Here is a 15,514-nt window from a genome sequence, read left to right as displayed (position 1 = left end):
AGCCGACGGGTCTAGTCGTATGGATCTGTGAAGTTCTTCAACGAAAAGATAAAGTCGACGGGTCTCGCTATTCGTTTCAGTCGACGGGTCCCACTATTCGTTTCAGTTGACGGGTTTCAATCGACGGGTCCCGCTATTCGTTTCAGTCGACGGGTCTTACCTCGTCGACCCGTGAAGCCGTTGGTCTAAAGTGCCTGGTGACACGTCACATAAAATTTGACGTGACGATTACCTACGTCACGTATTTTATGGCGGGGAAGCTATCTTTTACATCAAATGCTGTATGCTGGATCGCGTGACGAATTTTGGCTGGAGCCCGTCTGTAAACACATCAACGTACCTGACGTCTTGTTCACCTTTCCGCAGGCTGGTCCTTTAGTTTCGTGAAACTGAAGCTATTTTTTGGTTCATGAGTGATCAGTCGACTGCACGCTCCGGAATTTTTCTCACCAGCCCCGACTGCACTTGCATCACAAGTACAAGCTCAGCAGAGAACAAGTTCAGGAAAGGTGCATTGATGGCCTGCGTGATTATTAAGAAGGGGGCTGAATACTAGTCGTTTCTGCAAAGAAGCTCCATTTCCTGCGTGACCGACTTTGTTCGGATGATAAAATTTGTTCCTTACTCTTTGGGTTTATTTACAAACCAGCAAACAGCTGCCTGCTATTAAAATCAGGGAAGTACTTTACTTTGTATGCAAATTTCTTATCTTTGCTTTTCAATTCCAGTGTATTAATGGCAGAAAAAGGGAAAGAGAGAGTAATGGGAGGTTCTAGTTCTGGGGACCACCCTATGGTAGATCCCCATGAACCAGAGATGCAAGAAGAACAGTGGGAAGAATTTTTTGCTACACGAGAACAATTTGATGATCTTACTGCTTGTGTACAAGCTCAGGGGGTTCAAATGGAATTTTTAACCCAAACACTCACTGAAATAAAATCTCAATTAACTTTATTGTTAGAAAGAGATAAAAATAAGATAGAAACCTTGGATGTCCCATCTTCATCGAAAGATTTAGATGTGATTATGCGAGATCCTAAGGAACCCCACCATAAATTGAGGGATAATTCAGTTTTAAAGGATATGAAACCCCCTCAGTTTCACGGGGAGGAAAAAGATAGAAATAAAGATACAATCTTTAATTTCCTCCAAAAATGGGAAGATTTACATAAACTTAAAAATACCCCACCACATCTCCAAGCACTGAAGGCTAGTTTAACTTTGGGGCCCAAAGCATATAAGTGGTGGCGAACTTTAAAGGAGGCAAATAAAATACTTGAAACTGGGGCTCAATTTGAATCCGTCTTTTTGAAAGAATTCCTTGCTGAAAATGAAATGGAAAGAAATTGGGAAGATTGGGATTATGTCAGACAAAAGGGAAGACCCCTGCTGTTACATCTGGAGGAATATCGTGAAATAATCCTCAAATTGGAAGGAATAGATGAATTTCAAAAAACAAGAGGATTCATTAGGGGACTAGACAAAGCCTGTATAAAGGAAGTAAAAAGGAGTTCACCTAAGACGCTGGAAGAGGCAATTAAATTTGCATTAATTAATGAAGATAGTATGCGTTTAGGTACACTCACTAGTCTCACTGATATGGAGCCCAAGTCTAAGGAATTGGAAACCTCAAAATTTGTGGGCAAATTTAAAAGGAAAATGCCATTTTTTAAGGGTAAAAAACCTTTTGAAAAGAAACCATATGTGAGACCAAAGTTAAGTTCCGATGACTTTGATAAGGCCAAAAAAGAAAAGTTGTGTTTCAATTGCCTATCCCCTAACCATGCTGCTTGGAATTGCCCTCAAAAGAAAAAGGGGGAAGACAAAGGAAAGGATAAGGACAAGGGCAAGGGAAAAGAAAAACAAATCCATGTAGTGCAGACCTTAGAATTAAAGGGTTATGAAAAGTACAAATCTTTAGAGGTCTTGCACATGGATGTCCAACACAAGTGTTGTATGTCAACTTCTATGTGGCAGCCTACTTTTGGGCCACATGATTTACTTAGAGTATATGGATTGATAGCTGGAAAGAGAGTTAGAGTCATGGGAAAGCAGAAGGCATCTGTTGTTGGCTTTACGGATGTAGACTATGCTGGCCATGCGGACTGCAGGAAGTCCACTTTTGGATATGTGTTTACTTTCACAAGAGGAGCAGTCTCTTGGATCTCCAGGCTACAAAAGTGTGTTGCATTGTCTACTACAGAGGCAGAGTATGTGGCTGCCATTGTGCAAGGAGGCTTTATGGCTTTCACCTCTGGTGGGAGAGCTTGGCATCTCAGAGTTACCTGTTTTCCGTTGTGATAGTCAGAGTGCTATCATGCTAGCACGGAATCTTGTCTTTCATGCAAAGACAAAGCACATACAGGTGAAGTACCACTTCATTAGAGATGTACTTGACAGTAAGAGCATTGAGCTTGTCAAAGTGCATACAGATGATAACCCTACAGACCTTCTTACGAAGGGTCTTTCAGTAGAACGGTTTGCTCATTGCCGACAAATGATGGGAGTTGGATAGATATATGTATTTCAGCTTTGTACATACCTAGACTTAGCTGATTCTTTTCTCCTCTTAAGGCACATTGCCTTTAAGCGGGAGGTTGTTGGGAATAAAGGCCTTGTGCCTTTTAAATGTGCTCGGGTGTGAATACACCCTTAGCACTTGTACTTACACATATATATCTATCTAAAAACCTAAAGGTACTCTCTCGTTATTGTACCTAAAAACGTGCTCACTCTCTACTTTGCTCTCTCTGACTGCGCATAACGACAGTCTGTCTCGATCTCCGTGCCTAACCGGTCCCTACAGGTACAACTTGATAATTACTACCTGTTGTACATGGTTCTGTCCTATAGGCTGTTTTCAGCCTTAGTAGATGTTAATATAACAACCCCAACACACACACACACACACGCACACACACACTCACACACACAACCCCCACACATCAGCACATACACCACCCCCACCCTACCATACACACCGCCCCGTCCCCCTAATGATTTAATGGCATAGACATTGTTTTTCTTATGGACTTGTTCAGTTCTAGCATTAATTCAAGTTTAGCCTTGATAAGTCCATTAACACTTTTCTTTCTCATTTTCTTTTCACTTCTCTCCCTTTTCTTTGTTTGGGGTTGGTGGTGGTCTGCAGACAATGCTAGCCAAGGCGGTTGCAACTGAGTGCAAAACTACATTCTTCAACATATCAGCATCATCGATTGTCAGCAAATGGCGGGGTAAATGTCTTAACTTCAGGACACTGTTGCATGAGCATCTGAATTTTCAAATTGGTCAGCATCTTAAAGTGTAATGCTTATGACAGCCTTTGGACGGCGGACATATTTACAGTACCTTAAATAGTAGTATCTTTGCGCCTAAGCAGATAGTGCAACCTATATCAGGAAAGAGACTGCAGTGCTTAGCATGATTATCTACTATCTGGTTAGGTTGATCTACTAGGTGTGGCTAGAAGTTGAGCAGAGTGGGGGAATAGGGGTGGGGTATTTTGGCATTTCCTGTAAACCTGCATGCAAATAACATAAAAAGTATTACAGAAAGAGTGTCTATCATTTTTTCGAGAAAAGGAGGAAGGGGAAGGTTCTGTCCTGGCATCTCAGCTTGTGAATATGTTTTGTACCTTACAACCGGTTATCTCAGCCTGTTTTACGGTTTCTGTCAGCTTTAAGTGGCAGGTGGGAGCTTATATGTAGCATCAATACTTGGTACATCTGGGAGGAAGATGTAGTAAAGCTATTGAGTAGCAGCATATCTCTGCTTTGGAGACTCTCACTTGTATATGCATGGTGGTCATCAACTCTCTCTGGCAGATGGGAGAGACTGCAAGGTGACTTAAATCCTATGAGCAGTCATGAGGCCTTCTTACACACTTGGGAGTCTTGCACCTTCTTTTATATAGGAATAAAGAACATGATATTACTGCTGTCACTGCTGCTATGTGCATGTTGCAAAGGAAACATGCATGAACAAAGGATAAAGGCAACTCTAAAACCTTAAAATTTGGGTGAAGACCACTAGCTGTGCCAGTTTTGCACAGGCTGGTAGAGGATTTCATTCCTGTCTAGAATATTTTTTAAACAGCCTGTTTCTGTTTTTCTGTTGTTCCTGCTTGAGTTTCTTGACATACCTAATCAATGTAAAGTAATTCTGGGGCTTTTGAATTTTTGCACTTTATGCATTTTTCTTTTGGGTATTACTGAAGCATGCGGTGTATGCGTAGACCTGATTAAGGGTTGCTGCATCCACTCTATCAATTCCAACAAATTTTATTTCATTGCATTATGTTTTCTAAGTCGTTTAATCCTTAGATCGACTACTGTAAGTCTAATTAGAAGCACACCAATATGTGATAGCATGACTGGTGGCCCCTATGAGCATCACAGTTTGGGAAAGGAGAGATTTTCCTCATGGTGTATACAGATCCAACCGAGCTATTCATCCCGTGTGTGGAGATTATTCCTCCTACTATGTTGTGGAGATTTGAAGGGGGTACCAGATATAGGTGTCTGTCTTAGTGATTTGCTTTGAGAACTATTTTCCAGAGTTTTTTTCATACCAACGAACTTTTAGAGATTGATTGTATACGATCATGTCTTCTCAGGCACCACTTCCCTATTTCTGTATTCATGTGTGTTTACCAGGATTTTTGTATGATGACAACTTGGATCAGAGATGTTTCTTGGAACCATAGAGGCATCCTACTATACTACTTCATGAGAGGGGTTGTCACCTTTGGTGGAATTGTTTATAGATGGTGTCTGCAGCTTCTCCTATAGATTTAGTGTGTTCAATGTCCCATATAAGATTTGAGAGGGAGTGTTAACACTCTATGGTTGGGATCCATATAATTGAGTCAGTGGGGGACGCTAGGGAGCTTTGACACTTTTATTGTTTGTGGTGGGATTGGTTGTTTTGGTCCATTGTGGCCAAATTTTGTTGGGGCTTGACACTCTTTATTTCACCCCGACATTTTAGTCCGCATTTTGGATTTTCAACATGTAGACTGTAATGCTTCTCTGTTTCTTGCCTTTTGGCCCAGGCACCACCTGCTGGGTCTATTCTCCCAGCATAGCTCATACAGCTATTCACTATAGCACATGCAAGGGCTTTCCTTGTATCAGCCATGTTCATCATCAATTGTATTCTCCACGTGAGTGCACAGACACAAAAGCAATAGTGCACTCAGATAGATAGAGAAAACACAGATAACGGAACAAATTAAATGTAAAACATGAATAATGAAGGAGAAATCAAGACTGCATACAATGCTGAAGACAGTCTGGGACTCTACATGAATGCCAACAGAGGTCACGATGAGTGAGAGTGCAGAATGGATGGATAGAGAGAGAGAGAGAGAGAGAGAGAGAGAGAGAGAGAGAGAGAGAGGTCTTTCTTTGGAGGGTGATGATTGGTGGTCTTCCGCTTGCTTCAGCTCTTTCCAAGCGACGAATCTCCAACGGCAACTGTTTCTTTTGCACCACCAGTGTGGAATCCGCCCGTCACCGATTTATTTCTTGCCCCATCGCTAAGAAAATCTGGTCATTCTTGTCAGCCGTTTGGCGAGCGGTGGTTGGCTTCTCGCTACGCCCCTTTGATTGGGTTTTTGTGCAGCCCAAATACCCCACACCGACACAGCCACATATGAAGATCGTGTTTCATTTTCTTCGATATTGGGGCTGTTGGCATAACTGGACCATTCGGATTGCTTTTCTTTTTGATTCCGCCTATAATGTTCAGTGGCATATTGCTCGGCTTAAGGGACTCTTGTATTGGCAGCTAGATCTTCTCCAGCATTCTGACATGCTCTCTCGGGAGGACTTACGTCCCTGGCATATGGCAATTTCCTCTGCGTCTTTGCTATGACTTTGTAACAAGAGACAGTGTGTGCTTTACGCATGATGGGGTAGAGCCATCGTATATCGTGTAATCATGTAAACTTGTACCCTTTTTCGTAATTAATACAATTACCTTTTATGAAAAGAGAGAGAGAGAGAGAGAGAGAGAGAGAGAGAGAGAGAGAGAGAGAGAGAGAGAGAGAGAGAGAGAGGTTTGTGTCTCCAAAAAACCCAGAGTGGCATATGAAATGACTACATTTGACCATGTCCTCTTCACTCTTGGTCAAGATCCAATGTCTAGGTCACATCAAGTTTGATACTGACATTGGCCCTGATCTTTCTGTGTTTTGCCAATTGGGGTGAGCAGCCTTTGTAATTGTGACCAAAATTGAGGTACTTGATGCCTAGACTGGTTTAATGATTGCTCGCAGCAAGGTATAGGCTAGTGGCCTTTGTACGTTGACTTATTTCCTCTCCCAGCTGACCATCAATGGCTTTGAGTTCCATGGTGGCTTCATACTCTAGCTTAAGCTCGGGAACTGGCAAATGAAAAGCATCTCTTAACATTTTTTCTTAGGAGACCTCATGTATGATTCTATTTATGAGTTGTCACACCGTCAAATGGTGGATGGCCTTCCTCACCTAAAACTGTCCAAGGATGTCTATAAAGCTTGTCAGCTTGGAAAATAGCATAACATTTCAGTTCCTGAATAGATTGGTTACTCATAGAGTTGAGGTGCCTCTTAGATTGATTCACGTTGACTTGTGTGGGCTAGGATTCACTATTGCCATTCATGGCACATTGCACTTTTTTAAAATCTTTGATGATTTTTTGAGATATATATAGGCATACTCCTTAAAGCATAAATTTAGCATGTTCACATATTTCTCTTTTTGAGCTGGGTGCCTAATCAGGCTCAAAGACTGAACCCTATGCCACTAGCTTATATGCGATGTCCTTTCAGTCACTCATCTTGCTTTCGCTACTTCCTTTTGGAACTTATTCCTTGGAAGGCTCCGCTAACCAACCAAATGATGAGCGTGGGTTGGCACCTAGCACCTCGGTGTAGGGGTCCATGTAGTGTTGGACTCTCACCAGCTAAAACCATCAATCCCGGGCATTCCCTTAGAGAGATGCTAGACCCCAAGGTTGGGTGTCGGCTCAAAAGATATATGTAGGTGTACTCCTTAAAGCATAAATTTGGCACCTTCACATATTTCTCCACATGTATGCATTTAATGTAAAATTAGAGGGGTGTCCTATCTGTGTAGGTACTATGAGGAATGACAATGGTGTTGAGTTCATCTCCCACGATTTCTCAGAGTTTTTACATGAGCATGGCACTTTTCGCCATCTCACCCCTACCAACTCACCTTAGAATGGAGCTATAGTGTAGGAAGCAAACAAGTATGAACATGGCATGCTTCATATTGGAATGGAGTGGTAGAGCATAGGAACCACACACTGATGAACATGGCATGCTCCATGTTTGCAACAGAGTCCCTTGAGTACCTATGGATTGAGGTTGTTAATATTTTAGTATACATCCTCAATCGGGGCTCGACTCTAGTGGTTCCTCACTATGTGGCTAAATGATACTCGTATATCTAGTTCCATCCAGTCAGGATCGGTGGGTAGAGTATGTTATACGTTTGGGATGAAATAGTATGAGGGTAGCATCTAGGTTGGGTCCTCACCTCCGTCAGTTGTTGCTACTCATGTTGTTGTGGATCTCCCTCATGGCGCCCTGATGTAGTATGGTGTTTGGTACCCTTGTATCCGTGGGCAGTGTGCTGCTTTGATCTCCTCAACTCTCTGAATTGTAGAGAGAGAGAGAGAGAGAGAGAGAGAGAGAGAGAGAGGAGGAAGGGAGGGAGATGCAAATGGATAGAAAACTTGAATAATGAAGGAGAATTGGGACTACATGTGATGTTGAAGATGGATTGGGCCCTACACAAGTGGAGGGTAGGATGAGCGAGGATGTCAGATGGAGAAGAGGGAGGAGAGCATAGGAACTAAAAAACACGTTTTGCCTTGATAGAATGTAAAATCTTGAAGCAAATTTGGTTTCGTTTTGTGAAATTAGGTTTGGAAATGAATTTCTTTTTTCATGAAGTAAGGATTTTTTAACAAGGGTAAATAAGAGAACATGTGGGGTGGTTTTATTTTTCAACTTGTGTTTCCCTTTCTCTTCCTTGTGCATCTCCTTCTCCTCCTCCTTTTGCTTGTCCATCTCTTTCAAGTTTCTACTCCATCTCTTTCTTCTCCACGTCCAACTCATCTCTGCTTCTTCCTTCTCTTTCACATTCTCCTCATTGTTGTCCTCCTCTTCCACACACTTCTTCTTCACCTCCTCCTCCTTTGCCTTGAGCCTCCACCTCCTGGAGTGATAAACAACTCCCCACAAGGATTCCACTCGTGAACACCAATTTTCACTTTTACTTTGTATTAGATATTATAGATAAGTTGTAGCCTATACATTGTAATTTGTGAATCATGGATGCTAATTTTTAAACAAGTAGTTGAAATGGATGTTTTTGTTTTAGGCTTTAAACATCTGACTATAGGATCTAGGTGGAAGGAAAAGTTTTATTTTATGGATCTATTTTTTCCTCGAATATAATTAATCTATAGTAATTTTAATTATAATAAATCACGTTTTTTTGTAATCTCAAAACTTGGAGGTAGCCAATGAAATGAAAAGTGAAACAAAATTTGGAAACCTTGAAACATGAAATAGAGCAAAACATTTCTAGTGACAATGGCTCAAGAGAGAGATCTTAACAATGAGGAAGAGGAGAGAGAAATGGGTTCTGATTGTTTTATGTTGGGGTTGTTGCAACACATTAGTGTGGCGTCTTCATGGTTGTTCATGAGAGATATCAACTTATGCTTATAAAAAATGATACGTTCGGCTATTTTTTACCAATTGAAATTATGTTTGAAGGCAAGGTTTTATGGCTGGTTGGGGTCTATGCATTGAACGATATCCTACATCGACGTGACTTATGGGGTCGTTTGAAAGCAAGCTTGTCCCTTGGTAGACCGGGGCTTACTGATGGGTGACTTTGATATGTGTATTGACCCTTCACAATCTACCTCTGAGCACTTAGTGATGGATGTACCAAAGGACCATGCTTGGGATGATTTTTCTTTGCCTATTCTCAAACAAGATCTTTGGTCTTGACTTTGCCCATCAGCTTTTGAATTTACCTTTCATTTACTGTAGCATAGGGCGATATGGTCTCACTTGGATCATATGTATGTTATGCAGGATGATGCTTTCTTGCTAGAGATTCCATAGATGAAGGTATTACAGCAATATCTAATCACTTTCCTATGTAGTTTGACATGCTTAGACAGCCCATTACCTCCTTTGCATGGTTTTTGGGTAAGTTTCCTTTGTACTTCAATTCCTCCTATTTGAGCCATGCAATATTCAAGCGTTACATGGGAAAACTACTTGACAAGCTTTTGATTAGCTTTCCATGTGTGGGCAAGGCCTCCTTTGAACAGTTGATTTGAAATGTGTAGTGGGTTGCCAGGTAATATGGAATTCACCATGCTTCACTTTGCAAGCAATGTTTGCATGCTGCTTAGGAATTGCTAGCATTGGTTCGTTGCTTGTTGCTCGAGTCTCTGGACGACTTTCTTGGCCATATTGTTTGTGATGTTGGTTGATCTTGTTAAGAACTTTCATAAATTCTTTTGTGATTTGCATGCATCCTTTGGCCGGGAAAACATGGTGAGATTGTAGAATATAGATCGTTAGTTGGTTACTGATCCCCAGTCCATTGTTCAAATGTGTAGATGTCATATCCTAGATCTGGTTGGCTTGAGACAGGTATCTTTTGATTGGATTACCTATGCTTGTTTAGTCTTTTATGCCTTGATCAGGGATCATGTTTCTCTTGGCATCGGTGTTGCTTTGGAAGCTGATATTTGTGAGAAGGGTGAGGTTATGGATGTTTTATTGCACTTGCCCAAGGATAAAAGCCCCGGTTGAGATGGTCTCATGAATGGATTTTCCCAAACTTTACTTGTTTGGCCAAACCCATGACAGCCATGTGTTAGGAGGTTTGGGATATTGAAATCATGCCTGAATCATGGAAAGAAGGGTTATCAAGGTGATCCCCTAAGTGCCTTTTGCTTTGATGCTCGGATATTGGGACTGATTTCATTGATGGCTACCATATACAATATATTCTCCAAGGTGTTGGCTAATCGTTTCCATAAGCACCTCCTTGGCATTGTGTATCCTTGTTAGTATGGGTTCATCAAAGGCAGGAATATCATGCATATTATCCTGAATGTATAGATGGGCATAGATTATGTGCAATAGGAGGTTGTTATGACCCAGTTGGGTTTGGAGAAGGGGCTTTTCTTGCTTAGAATGGTCTTTTCTTGTGGAGCTCATGTAGAAAATGGTTTTTGGGCCACGCATGTCCTAGTTGATATGGATTATTCGTGGTGATGTTTCTTTGTATGTGTTGAATGGTGGGTTTATCAAGCCATTTACTCTTTCAAGGTTGTTCAGATAGGGCCGCCCTTTGAGCCTTGTTTTGCTCCTTTGCTACCCATTCTGTTCTCACCATGTTGTCGCATCTCGTGGAGAGGATAATGTCTGCAAGGCATTGGATGTTTGGGATTTGTCTTCGGCCCTCCATATTAATGCTACTAGATCATCACTCATCAGTTGCATTGAATCCGATTTAGAGGTTTCGGGGTGTCAGGGTAATGTGGTTCCACGTGGCCATATTGCATGGCATCTAGGTTATCCTTGGGGTGTTCATGTTCAGCATAAACAATTTCTGCAATAGGTCTCTCAAAAGCTTGAAGCTGAGTTTCTTTATTGGAAATCTTAGGCTTGGCCATTTCATGTGCTCCCCAAAGTGGCATAATCTATTATGCTGCCCATGCTTGCCTTGGGCAGGAGTAGTTTGAATGACCTTACTAGGCATATCTGTTTCATACTACAGAAAAAGGATTCTGTGCATGCTGGCATTGCTTGGATTTCTTGGAGCCATGTCTATAATTCCCAAAAGCATGGATGGACTGTGGTGGGGCTGTTTTGGATGTTGAGACTTGTATGGTTGCTTTCTGCTAGACTTGTGCATGGCAATACTACAATTCAGGGCTCATGGTGGCATATACTCAGTACTGATTCCCAGCTTTTGATTCCTTCTGTTCTAGTGACCCACTTGATGTGCTCATATAAGGTTTTCCTTCAAAAGATGAATTGGCATCTAGTGGAGGATAATGTCTTGGTTGGTCAAGGTCGGACAAGAGGATGGATTTGTGGCATCCAGGTGGTCTCGTCTGTCTCTTGGTGCTGAAGTACTTGTAAGTTACTATTGCAAGGCCATGATTTGAGCAGTTTGTTTTGTCATTTGGACTGTGATAGTAGCAGTCTGTGCCCCTCAAGACCATCATCCTCATCATATCCTCTTATGGATGAAGTTAAAATCCTGGGGTTCTGGTTCAATGACATGTATAACTGTTGGACAATCTTTAGAACTCAGTTAATAGCTGCTATAATCAGCTAATCTAGATTGTAAGAGGCAGTACAATCCATTGAGAAAGGAGAGTACAAGAGCCTTGGAGTGCAGCAGATTGAGCAAGAGAAGAATGCACATTTATAGTTCGCTGCGGGCCAATGGTCGACCCTCCTGCCACCTCCAGCGATGTTTCCTGCCATGTCATTGTGGGCATGTGGACTGGTTTCTTTTGGTGTCTGTCGGCGGGATACTGGTCAGAACTAGCTACCACCCAAATTGCCTTGTATGACTTTAGATTGTACATTGTTAAGTGCAAGGCTTTTCCCCCCATGTCATTGTGGTCATGTGGACTGGTTTCTTTTGGTGTCTGTCAGCAGGATACTGGTCAGAACTAGCTACCACCCAAATTGCCTTGTATGACTTTAGATTGTACATTGTTAAGTGCAAGGCTTTTCCCCCCAAAAACAAAATTGTTTGTTTTGTGAAGGGAAATATTTGGTTTTTTACTTGAGAGACGAGTTTTTCCCCCCTTTGTTGTTTGGATGGATTTGTGGGTTTTTTTTTGTTGGGGGAAGGGGGGGGGGGGGAGTTTCTAGGGGAAAATATTGGATTTTGATTTGTTAAATTCTGCTAATAGAATCTTTGCTATAATGTAATGTTTTTGTCGGTTTTTCAATTCATGTCCATGCAGGTGACTCTGAAAAGCTTGTGAGGGTCTTGTTTGAGATGGCCAGACATCATGCCCCATCCACAATTTTCTTGGATGAGATTGATGCTATAATTAGTCAACGTGGAGAAGCTAGAAGTGAGCATGAAGCCAGTCGTCGTCTCAAAACAGAGCTTCTTATTCAGGTGTGTGGACAAAGAATTCCCAAGAGGAAAGTGCAGGAATGTTTTATTCTTGTTGGTTTTACAACTAATTGTGTTCTACTGCAAGGCAGATGGATGGATTAACACAGACAAATGACCTTGTCTTTGTACTAGCTGCTACCAATTTGCCATGGGAACTTGATGGAGCTATGCTTCGACGACTTGAAAAACGTGTATCCTTTGTGACTCAGAGCTATTATCTGTACTTACAATAAATTCTCTGCTTAAAACTCACTTGCATGCACAAATTATTTTCTGTAGTCGGAAAGTTGCATATAACAGGGCAACATCTATTGTTGTTAAGTGTCTCCTGCTCACCCATCCTTGTGCCTGTGAATGCACTATTACTCTATTCTCTTTATTTGTTTCAGTGGATGTACACTAAATAAATAATGACGCTATATACTCGGACTGTGTGCATCCAAATTATGGTAGCGGAAGCAGCAAAGTCTTCTTGGATCCTCACACCCATTTACGCCTATGTGAAGTGGGTGTGTTCATATCACACAAAAGACAACAATTTTTGGTGATGCTGCTGGCGTAGTTGAATGTCTGCACATACAGGCTGGAGATTGGTGGACTACTACAGTGTTGAGTGGGACACCACTGCATGAACAAAGATCCTATAGATTTTCTCCAGAGACACCTGCTGTGTGGTCCTAATGTTGATCCTCCTCTTGTCAGTTTTGCCCACTACTTCCATGATTGAAACTGAAGCTGTACAATGACCTGTATGCACGTTCTCATAGCAGAGCAGAAATGCAAAGAGCAAGGGACTGCATGCTATCAAATGCCATGAGAGACTGCTGCAAGCAAGAAATGAAAGCAGCAGGATTAGCATGCAGAAGCAGGTCATTCTCTCTCAATTGTCTCAAATTGTGCACACAGTTCTTTAATGTAATTACGTCTGTTCAGGAATTCTTCCAGATTCACCAATATCAGAAATGGTGAAAAATACTTCCAGGTTTGTCAATATCAGAAATATTGAAGAACAAAATTGCTGATGATATGGACCTTCAGTTTATAAGGACGATGCGGTTGGCAGAAGTAATAATAGCTTTCCTCATTTAGTCTAAAGCTAGATTCTACAAGCATATGAACTGCTGGATGGGTAGTAGATTCAGTGGAAGTTCTAATATATTCTATAGCTTATTCTTGGACTATCTGTTTGAAAAGTTCTCTGATCATAATCCAAAGGTCTGTGATCTGCATAGTGTATGCCTTAATAAAGCTGGATAGATTCTCGTACCTCTTCCAGAGAAAGAAGCACGACGGGCCATGTTTGAGGACTTGCTGATACCCCAAAAAGGTGTTCTACTGCCATATGATTCCATGGTAGAAGCAACAGAAGGGTATTCAGGTTCGGACATCCGCATTGTGTGCAAAGAAGCAGCTATGAGACCTCTACGCAGACTTATGGCTGTGCTGGAACAGAATGGACACACACCAGATCAAGGTTTGTGATTGCATCTTTGTTGCTGTTTACAGTACCGAGATCTTTGTTCTAACATATTTATGTTCACAGATCTGCCTGAAATGGGTCCAGTCACTGAGGAAGATGTTGAAATAGCTCTAAAGACAACAAGGCCCTCGGCTCACCTTTTAGCAGAACGATATAAGAAATTCCATGATGAGTATGGCAGTCAAGCTCTCTCTTAAGCGAAGCAATGTTACTGGCTGGTGGTGATATGTTGTCTTCAAGATTATTGGAAGCAGCAACTTGTAGAATAAGGCCCAATTTATACAAAAAAGTAGTTGTCAGCATTCTGTCTAGGTGATTTTTTTTGTAAAATTAGTTGCCAACTTGTTTAGGAATGGGGTTGCGAATACATGACCATGGAAGGTGTCATTGTGGTAAACACCACCCTGAGAGCGTCTTTCTTTCATCTAGAGCAGCACTAAATGAAACATGCATTTCCAATTTTGGAGCTGTATTATAAAATATTTGTGGACTATGCCAACAAGTGCTTACATGATTCATTGCACTATTTCAGTAGACTGGTTAGCTTAGATTAAAATTGGATAAAAGATGGCTATGGTTACAAAGGTGCTAGAATTTCTACCTAGTGAAGGAATGATAAACCAATTGGTTTTGGAATTCGAAGGCTAAGTATTGATGCCAGTTACAAACGAAATAATGCATATGGCAAATTTACATTCATTAAAGTTTAGTTGATGAGCTGAAATGTTGCGGCTTCAACGTTCCTCTTGAACTTTCAATATCATGTAGCCTCTCTCCCGTTGTAACTCGTATTGATAATTGTGTTGTCAAAAATTCAACGTCTTGTAGGATTCATTAGTATGATTTGTAACCATAGTATAGCAAGAGACGTAGGATCTCTACAAAGCTATGTTTGCTTGCAATGTACATGAAGGATATATGGCTCTGTTCTGTCGAGTGGATTCAGAGAGATTAAAAACCTATGGGATCAAGTCTCAGTCTCGTATTTATAACTTTGTATTCAATGCGGAATCAAACTACTCATAGAGACAACCTACCACAAACCATGATGTTTCGAAGATAGAAAATTCTATGTAAACAAATACTTTAAAAATACGACACTGTGATATAATTCTCGGTATTTGTCTCATGACTTGATAGTTAAGCTCTTAAATTGCAACTACATGGCCAACATAGCTAAGCTAGGCGTTATCAATGAGATAATAATGTTTTTTTCTTGCACAAATAATTGTTGGAAAGATGCATCAATGGAGCAACCTTGTGTGAGGCTCAAGATGGTCTATCTTATGTATGTGCAAATGTTCTCCATATGCATACACTATCAAGAGCATAGACTTATGTGCATTTCAAACACAGATGCAAAGAAAGATTTTACATACGTATTAATTATAGCACGATGAAACAATGAATTACCTCCCAATCATGCTTAAAACTGAACTTAAGTTGCTTTCTATTCACATCAATATTTTATTTGCATGATCTTCTAATTTGAGTGCTCATCCAAGAAGCGATAGATGGAGGTGGCTCTAGTATTCTAGCTTTTATCCCTCCTCTTCCAATGCTTGTTCATTCCTCTTCAAACCGTTTCACGAAGCTTTCCATAAACTTGGAGTTATAGATCACGAAGATAATAAGATTTTTTCAGTTTTCTACCTCTAGAAGCATTGGAGCTTTCTTTCCATGCATGAGGTTTTGGAAATACTCTTTTAAGATGCTACATGTACTCTTTGTGCAGCCATCCTTAGGGCATTGAACCCTTGGCTTTGCTTTGTCACACATGGCTCTTCAATACTCCCATGAATCTCTCAATTTAAAACATCCATCAAGTGTT

General features: G+C 41.1%; 1 protein-coding gene across 4 annotated transcripts in view; it reads left to right on the top strand.

Moving 5' to 3' along the window:
* CCP1 (P-loop containing nucleoside triphosphate hydrolases superfamily protein) overlaps positions 1-14,405 on the top strand; it is an 87,286-nt gene extending 72,881 nt beyond the window's left edge. The window contains exons 5-10 of one of the 4 annotated variants that reach the window (XM_087679473.1): positions 3,152-3,236; positions 3,680-3,844; positions 12,043-12,203; positions 12,293-12,394; positions 13,461-13,677; positions 13,747-14,405. In XM_087679473.1, the coding sequence (XP_087535599.1) occupies positions 3,152-3,236; positions 3,680-3,844; positions 12,043-12,203; positions 12,293-12,394; positions 13,461-13,677; positions 13,747-13,880 (864 nt within the window). In that variant the 3' untranslated portion in view covers positions 13,881-14,405. The remainder of the gene's footprint in view (positions 1-3,151; positions 3,237-3,679; positions 3,845-12,042; positions 12,204-12,292; positions 12,395-13,460; positions 13,678-13,746) is intronic. The other 3 variants (XM_087679470.1, XM_087679471.1, XM_087679472.1) reach the window with 3 other exon arrangements.
* The last annotated feature ends 1,109 nt before the right edge of the window (positions 14,406-15,514 follow it).

Source organism: Lygodium microphyllum, chromosome 6 (genome assembly GCF_053477565.2).
Source record: "Lygodium microphyllum isolate KBCC chromosome 6, Lygodium_microphyllum_v1.1.10, whole genome shotgun sequence".
Classification (NCBI taxonomy): domain Eukaryota; kingdom Viridiplantae; phylum Streptophyta; class Polypodiopsida; order Schizaeales; family Lygodiaceae; genus Lygodium; species Lygodium microphyllum.
This window is presented reverse-complemented; position numbering and strand designations above follow the sequence as displayed.